At 45.8% G+C, this 7,739-nt stretch overlaps 1 protein-coding gene across 1 annotated transcript; it reads left to right on the top strand.

Annotated features, from left to right (window-relative positions):
- The first annotated feature begins 763 nt into the window (after positions 1-763).
- LOC124669902 lies at positions 764-2,113 on the top strand. The gene is made up of 3 exons (XM_047206439.1): positions 764-879; positions 994-1,220; positions 1,316-2,113. The coding sequence occupies exons 1-3, from the start codon at positions 783-785 to the stop codon at positions 1,703-1,705; spliced, it is 714 nt and encodes a 237-aa protein (XP_047062395.1). The 5' UTR covers positions 764-782; the 3' UTR covers positions 1,706-2,113.
- Positions 2,114-7,739: the final 5,626 nt, after the last annotated feature.

Genomic DNA, 7,739 nt, shown 5'->3' with positions numbered 1-7,739 from the left:
CTAGGACTGTTCATATGCTCATACTGGAAGCAGGAAGCATGTGTCACGACTCATGAACACTGAAAACTTGCATAAGCTGTTGCTCTAGTCCTGTAGTCTAACGCAGTTTCAGTTAGTAATGCAGTGTTAAGATTGAAGAGTCTGATTCGTGCTAACTTGAGATGAACATTTACCCTGAATCCAGTGATAAGGCATATATTTCTGAACTATTCCTGATGCTTACATGAAACTGAAAATTATATGGAGCCATTTGCTGATACGGTGATCTAGGAACTTAGTACCATGACATGTTCTAAACAATTGGTCTTGAGTTAGCGGTACAATATTTATAGAGCAATTTCCAAGAACGACAATAGGCAGTGTTTTCAATTTGAGATGTTTCACGTTTTTCACAGAGGAACTAGCAGCCCGAGGACCATCAGGAGGCGCCAGAGCGTCGAGCTCGTAGGGGGAAGCGGCGGCCGGAGCGGAAGCAGGAGGTGCGATGGCGTCGAGCTTCTACGGTGAAGCGGCGGACAGAGCGGGCCGGGCCGTGCTGTGCTGGGCTGCGTGAGACTGAATATAAGCGCAAGCATCCCAACCCAGCCGTTCCTCACAAACCCTAATACTCCCGACGAGTGCTTGCGAGTATAGCAATCTCAACCACCAAAGAAAGAAGGGCGATGGCTGATGGCGTCCGCCGTAGGGAAGAGGTGCTGCCGCCTGGCGTCCGAGGAGAAGATGCCATCACCCCCAAGCCCCCCAAGTACCGGTACTCCATGGAGGAGGATACTGAGCTCACCATGGAGGACAAGGAGAAGATGAACCAGGAGGAGGAGGAGTATGCCGAATACAGTCAAACTATTGAACTTTCGTACAGGGTTAGATTTGAGCAGAGGAGTAAGTGTTTGTTTAATTTGCTCCATATACATGCAGATTCCCTTCCCTGTACCATTTCATGTTAGGATGTTAATCTCTTCTTACACGCTTGTTTGCCTTGATTTGGTTGTGCAGCCACATTGAGGTCCATGTACTTTGCCCACCACACACCCAGACAGATCCCGTTCGGTATTGTTAGCACTGAGGCCACCCTGCAGATCTTCTCCTTCAAGATTGTGAGTTGCGAGTTGAGCTGGCCGCTCTACGTGTATGGTCTTGTAGCAGTGCGAGACCAGGTGGATGACCACCGCAACATCCTCTTTGAGCGGAGGAGAAGAAGCGCCCAGTTGGTAACCCGAGATGTATGTATTCCCTCCCTTCCTTTGCTATTACCTCTCCTGCATAATGTAAGATGTTTTGTCCCTGTTGTAACGTTGATGGTTGGTGGTGCTTGCAGGAACCCTCGTTGGGCTTGTTTGGCCCGTTTCGGGCAGTCTCTGCAGTTGACCCTGTCAAATTTGAGATAGAGCTAAAGCTTAAGGGCAGAACAGAGTCTCGGGACATACTGTTGCTGAAGCAAGGTGCCAATTACTCCTGCTCTTACAATGGTTTCGATACTATTGACTTTAGCAACTGCCTTTGCAAAGCTGAGTTAAGCCTGGAGCAACTAGGTGATTCAGTTCAGGCCACTTTCTTGAGTGTCTGTGTTGTTGAAGGCGGCCCATGCACTTTCAAATATGGTGGCCGAGTGTATTGCAGCGCACTTGCTCACGAGGCTACGGTCATGGATAGCAAAGGCAATGTTGAGATTGTTGACCCCCCCTTCCAGCCAGTTTGTGTTGATTGATTCTCGTGATTGCGCGGGTGGAAAATTGCCTATGTATGACACTGGTCTCCTTGATCTTGGAAGGTGTGTTGTCTCTGTACCAATATATCAGTGCGATGACTACTCTGAACAGTATGACTATTCTGAACAGTATGACTACTCGGAACAGTATGAAGAAAGCCTGAAAGTTGTCATACAAGCCTACTCGCCGTCCGGTGATGTTGCTGATCACGCTCATGTCAAGTTGAGGCCCAAGCTTAGCAACACAAGTCGAGTTGAATGTGTCCTTGGCAACTCCAAGGTGGAGATTATCATTGCTTGGTCGGTCATGCTAAAGAGCAAATATTATCTTATCTGATAATATTTGTGTATCCATTAGCTATGTATAAGTGGTGTTAAGTATTTATGTGTCTGTCCAGTTATTTAAGATGTCCCACAAACTATTTGTGTATCGGCCTGCTATATTTGATCTAGCAACTATTTGTGTGTCGACTTTGTGTGTACTCCCTCCGTCCACAAATAAGTGTACTTCTAGCTTTTGTACTAAGTCAAACATTTTAAATTTTGACCAACCGTGGAGAAAAAAGTAGCAACATATATCATGAGATTTTGGTATAATTTGAAACTATATTTCAAAACGAATCTCGGGATACTAAATTAGTATCATAAATGCTGCTACTTTTCGCTATATATTTGGTCAAAGTTTAAAGAGTTTGACTAAACATAAAACCTAGATGTACACTTATTCGCGGACAGAGAGAGTAGGGAAGTACTGTCTATCTTCGATTCTGCTATAATTTGTATGCCATGCTCTGGGAAGCTATGAATTTTTGTGGATCTCACTCACTATATTTTGCCTTCTTAAAATGCTCTTCTTTTTGTTGCTTAAACCCTTGATTGCAGCATGTCGGTTACCGGATTCTTCTTGGATTACTCTCAGTCCTTTGATCTGATGACCAGCTCCAGTAGCTGTACATATATCAAGATGAATTACAATGGTATATGGTGCTTTGACTGAGTTAGCTGACCCCCTAAAATATTTTTCCTTCTTAAAATGTTTTTCCTTTGCTTAAACCCTTGATTGCAGCATGTCGGTCACCAGGTTCTTCTTGGATTATACTCTCAGTCCATTGACCCACCAGCTCTAGTAGCTATACATATATCGAGATGAATAAGGATGGTCTTATCGTGCGTCGACACTTACCTGACCCCTAAACTTAGTACTTCCTCTGTTCTTATATACCCTTTGCAGCATGTCGGTCACCGGATTCTTCTTGGATTACTCTCAGTCCATTGACCCACCAGCTCCAGTCGCTGTACATATATCGAGATGAATAACAATGGTCTTATGGTGCGTTGACTGAGTTGGCTGACTCCTAAAATTATTACTTCCTATGTCCTTATATATTATAAGGCCACCACGTATTGAAGGTAAAACTATAACTAATTATTTGACCAACATAATATGAATTATTTGTCACCAAAAGTACTCCAAATGGATGTTTTTTTGTGTGTTACTAGTTAAACGAGAACCTAACACAGACGTTCATGGGGATCCACTGTCGTCCATGCAAGCCAGCGGCAAGGACCTGCGGCGGCTGCCGCTCCCAGCGGATGGAGACGTCGCCGCGCTTGAGGGCCCCCTACGTGTTCTATACTTCTACCTTGAATATCCATATATCCGATCGGCCAGGTTTCAAATCTCTGCTCGGCTTCGATGATGCTACATTGAGGATGGCCACATGAGAGTTTTTCGAAGCTCCCCAAGTATGCTTTGTCAGATAATAGACTTTGTATCTCCATTGGAATTTCTTCCGTAGGTTAGCATAGCATAGTGCACCGGTGTGGTGCGCCACTGGTATGTATGTTTAGGGGGGCTAGGGATTTTGGGCATTGGTTTTGAAAAAAATAAAAGATTATGATTAAAAAAATAAAAATTGAATTCCATCGAGCCAACCATGTGTTATGTCATCTAATTGTTAGGGAAAATTAACAAACATTAATTTCGGGTTTTTTGCAAAATGGCGCCATCTTTCGGTAAACTGGCTCCAGAATTTGCATACGACCTCCGATGAAAAAGATTTTTATATGAAAATGTACCTAAGAAAATGTTCCTAAAAATCAAAAAATGAATAGAAGTTTTCAGAGGTTTTTTATTTCGATGAAATTTAAAAAAAAATAGCAGTGGCGCACCAAGACATGATGCACCAGTACTAACCTTCCCTCCTTAGAAATTCGTAACGGCTGGCCACCTACCCCCATTGTTTTTATCCACCTAACTCTTCTCTCCTCCACACATTTCTGTTGTCCTCCTCTCCTCCTCCTCTACCTCATTCTCTCCTCATCCTTCTCTTCTCCATCCTCTCCTCCTCCTCTCCTCCAACCACTCCAGTGCCCCTCCCTCCTCTCTAGCAGTCCTCTCCTCCATACTCTCCTCTCATCCATCATCCATCCTCTCCTCTCCTCTCCTCTCCAACCTAGTCTCCTTCGTCCTCTCCCACGTTCCATTTAATTCGGAGAACAAAAACGAGTGAAAAAATGGTGCTAGGTGAACGGGACAAATAATTCAGAATACAAAAAAGAGAAAAAATAATGAGAAAAACATCACAAATAATGGTGCTAGATCTAGATCAAATTTCAAAAAATAGCAGTGGCGCACCTAGGAGGAGTAGCAGTGGCGCACCGTGCAGCTAGCAAATGGTGAGCCACTTTGGTGTCTCCCAAGTGCAGAAGATCTACTGTAGTACTTTTTAATAAAAAATATTGTCGAACCCACGAGGAGCTGAAGGTATTGGTTAACAAATTTAACAAGTAAAACAACAACAAAAATGCATTGTTTTGGTGTTTTGGATTTATAGGTTGCAATTGTTTAAGTTGCTAATAGTAAATTATGATGAAGGAATGCTCTCTATGAGAGAGAGTCCAATCCTCTATGCGACACGAGGATAAACTCAAGTGTTTGTGTACTTATATGTGACAAACTTTCACACGGACGGCATGAATTTACTTAGCATGGAATTTTTTGGTAAGTATCTTGTCAAGTTTTAGATGCAGCCAAGTGAATGAGCAAATACAACCCAGCCTTAAGATGTGTCCTATGGCCATTTTCATGAGACAACACAGGAATCATTAAGACATAAATGTCCCGCCATAGCAGTTAGTTCATGGGTTTCCGATGTTAAATCCTCTAATGCAACTCAAAGTAGGGATTACAGTTTACATCAGTCCATCCCTTCGAACCCTCTTCATTGCATTAAAGTGCAACATGATGAGCCCATATAGGTGAAATATTACGAAGTAGACATTCGCATACCACCATCATAGAACCACATATAACATAAAATTTGACCAAATAATCATTGCATATTATGTACAAATCACTGTCAATTCGTCCTATGCCCTTAGGAATATGGGTATCTACTCACGACGTGAAACATGGTATGGATCAGTGACATACGAATTACAACACAATCTGAAAATATAATCTTAACACCAAATAAAAATAAGTTGTCAATCACAATCATACAAATAACGCTTAAATAACATGTAGGATTTAATGAGTCGCGAACTATAAGGGGATCGAGGTGGATGTTTTAGATGGAGATGATGCTGATGTTAGAGCATCTCCACCGGCGCCCCCCAAATACTCGTCGGTAGAGGCGTCAGCACTTCCGTATGGGGGGCGCCGGCAGCGCATCCTCATTTGAGGGAGTTGTTTCCACACCGGCGCCCTCAAACCGACGGCCACGATAGGAGGTTTTTTACATAAACTGAATGTTTATACTTGTAGTTTCATTTTAATGTCATTTAGGATCGAGGAATGAATAATATTTTTGGGCAAATCCGAGTAAAACATTATTCACTCCTCCACCCCGGATGACATGTGAAACCTGCTTCATCTCAAGCCTACTACCTACTGGCCATCCGGCTCTATGGAGGTGGACGATCGCCCGTAGCTCTCTGTCCTGCTCTCTCCGCTGCTCCCCCATCGTCGATCTCCCGCTGCTCTCTCTGCCATGAACGTCAAGTAGGCGGATCTATCCGCGGCCACCGCCTCCTGACGCAGCTGCCGCTCCAGCTCCTCCCGCCGCGGATGGTGATCCAACTCCTGCCTCTGTAGGCGGAGCTGCATCTCCGCCAAACGTCGCCGCTTGTAGAATTCATCTTGACGCTGCTGCTCCTCTCGCATCGACCGCCGCAGCACAAGCTGCTCCCACTCCTTCTGCTGGCGCACCTCCCACCGGCGCTCCCGTTGCAGCCGCACCTCCTCCCGGCGCCGCCGCGCCACCTCTAGTTCATGTCGCTCGTCCGTGATAAAGGCATCTACGGTCGCCACTAGCGCCACCTCCTCTCACGCCCCGTACTCTGCGAGATGCGGTCCTCCTCCGCGACTTCTACGGCCGCCTGTAGCGCCGCCTCCTCCCACTAATCGACCATTATGGTATTTTCTAGGGTTTAGATTTTTGCACCAATGAGGCGGGGGAGGGAGGGATAATATAGACCGGCGCGGCGTGAGCCCATTTTTGCTCCCGGTCCCCAAATCGCTATCGGGACCGCCGGAGGCGCCGACGCGCCCGTTTTGCGCCTTATAGGGACCGCCGGTGAAGATGCTCTTAAGCTGTGTTTGGTTGTGATTTCTGGGCCAGATTCACTACCTGAAAGCCAAAATCTGAACCAAAGGGGTACCAGCCTCAGAGAGATTCTGGAAAATCAGCAGATTTTGGTAGTGCAATTTGGAAGTAGGCCAGACCCCATATTTCACTGCGTTCGCGTCCAATGAAAAACCAGGTATTTACCCACCATGCCATTCCCAAGTGAAAACTGGCCGGTTTCTTCTAACCCACCCGAGCGACTCGGCCTCCACATCCTTTCCTCTCGCTCGCGGCCCGTACGAACACAGGCAAGGCGAGCCTAGGGTTCCTCCGCCCAGCCGCCACGGTCCGGCGACTCGCCGGCGACTGGAGCGCCGCCCCGCCGCAGAGCTCCCCCACGCGCCTTTCCCCCCCCTCGCCCCGTTCCCGTCGCATCCCTCTCGCCTCGACCCCCGACCCCTGGCCAGATCGGACCGCCGCGTCCCGCCGCCGCCGCACCGACAGAAGGCGCCGCCGCGCCGATTCCTAGCGCCACCAGCAGGTATTCGTCCCCCCCTCCTTCCTCTCCTCCCAGCACTCCTCTTCCTGATCCATGGCCATGTATATTTCGGTTTTTTCTTATATATTCTGTGAGTTGCATCTTGCAAATTGTATGTGAGCGTGGGTTACATGTTTGTACTGCTGGTCCTCTGCGTATATTTCGGTTGGCTACTGCTATATAGAACATGGTATGAATATTGCTTGCAAATTGTAGGCAAAATAGCATGAGTAATACATTGTGTGGTGTTATCATTTTCTGCAAGTTGTGATGTTATATTCTGCAGCTTATTGTGTTATGGTATTGTTGCATAATAGCTGAATCAGTTGAATTTTCTATGTGTCAAGTATGGCTGAGAAGGCTGTATGGGATAAGACAACCGTCAAACATTTCTGTGACATATGTAGAGATGAGGTTCTGGCTGGGCATAGGCCCTTAGGTCATTTTAATAAAGTAGGGTGGAAGAACCTTGAAGTAAAGTTTGCTGAAAGAACTGGGCAAAAATTAGAGCATTTTCAATTGAAGAATAAATGGGACAATTTGAAGCGAAGTTACACCTGTTTTATGGAGTTGAAACATGTTGCCACTGGTCTTGGATGGGATGATGCAAGGAAAACAGTAGAGTGTGATGAGGCATGGTGGAATGAACATCTTCAAGTAAGTGGTCCATGTTTTTACCTTAACGTCTTTATTTCTTGTCATAATGATTTGTTGGAAGTTGCTAATATTGACCATTGCATTTCAGAGGTGCCATGATCCAGCAAATGGAAGAAAGTGCAAGCATGTGTGAGCGAATGCTTTGCTTATTGCGAATGGAAGGATAGCGAATGCTTTGCTTATTGCGAGAGCGACATAGGATATAGTTACGTCGATGGCGAACATCATGTTGTGAACCATATGTCTTTTGTGTAATCGTTATGTCTTT

The sequence above is a fragment of the Lolium rigidum genome, chromosome 7 (genome assembly GCF_022539505.1).
Source record: "Lolium rigidum isolate FL_2022 chromosome 7, APGP_CSIRO_Lrig_0.1, whole genome shotgun sequence".
Classification (NCBI taxonomy): domain Eukaryota; kingdom Viridiplantae; phylum Streptophyta; class Magnoliopsida; order Poales; family Poaceae; genus Lolium; species Lolium rigidum.
This window is presented reverse-complemented; position numbering and strand designations above follow the sequence as displayed.

Coding starts and splice junctions, on each gene's coding strand:
- LOC124669902 (XM_047206439.1), top strand. CDS start 783: ATGGAGGACAAGGAGAAGATGAACCAGGAGGAGGAGGAGTATGCCGAA. Junction 880..993: donor GGTTAGATTTGAGCAGAGGA/GTAAGTGTTTGT, acceptor TTGGTTGTGCAG/CCACATTGAGGTCCATGTAC. Junction 1,221..1,315: donor CCCAGTTGGTAACCCGAGAT/GTATGTATTCCC, acceptor TGGTGCTTGCAG/GAACCCTCGTTGGGCTTGTT.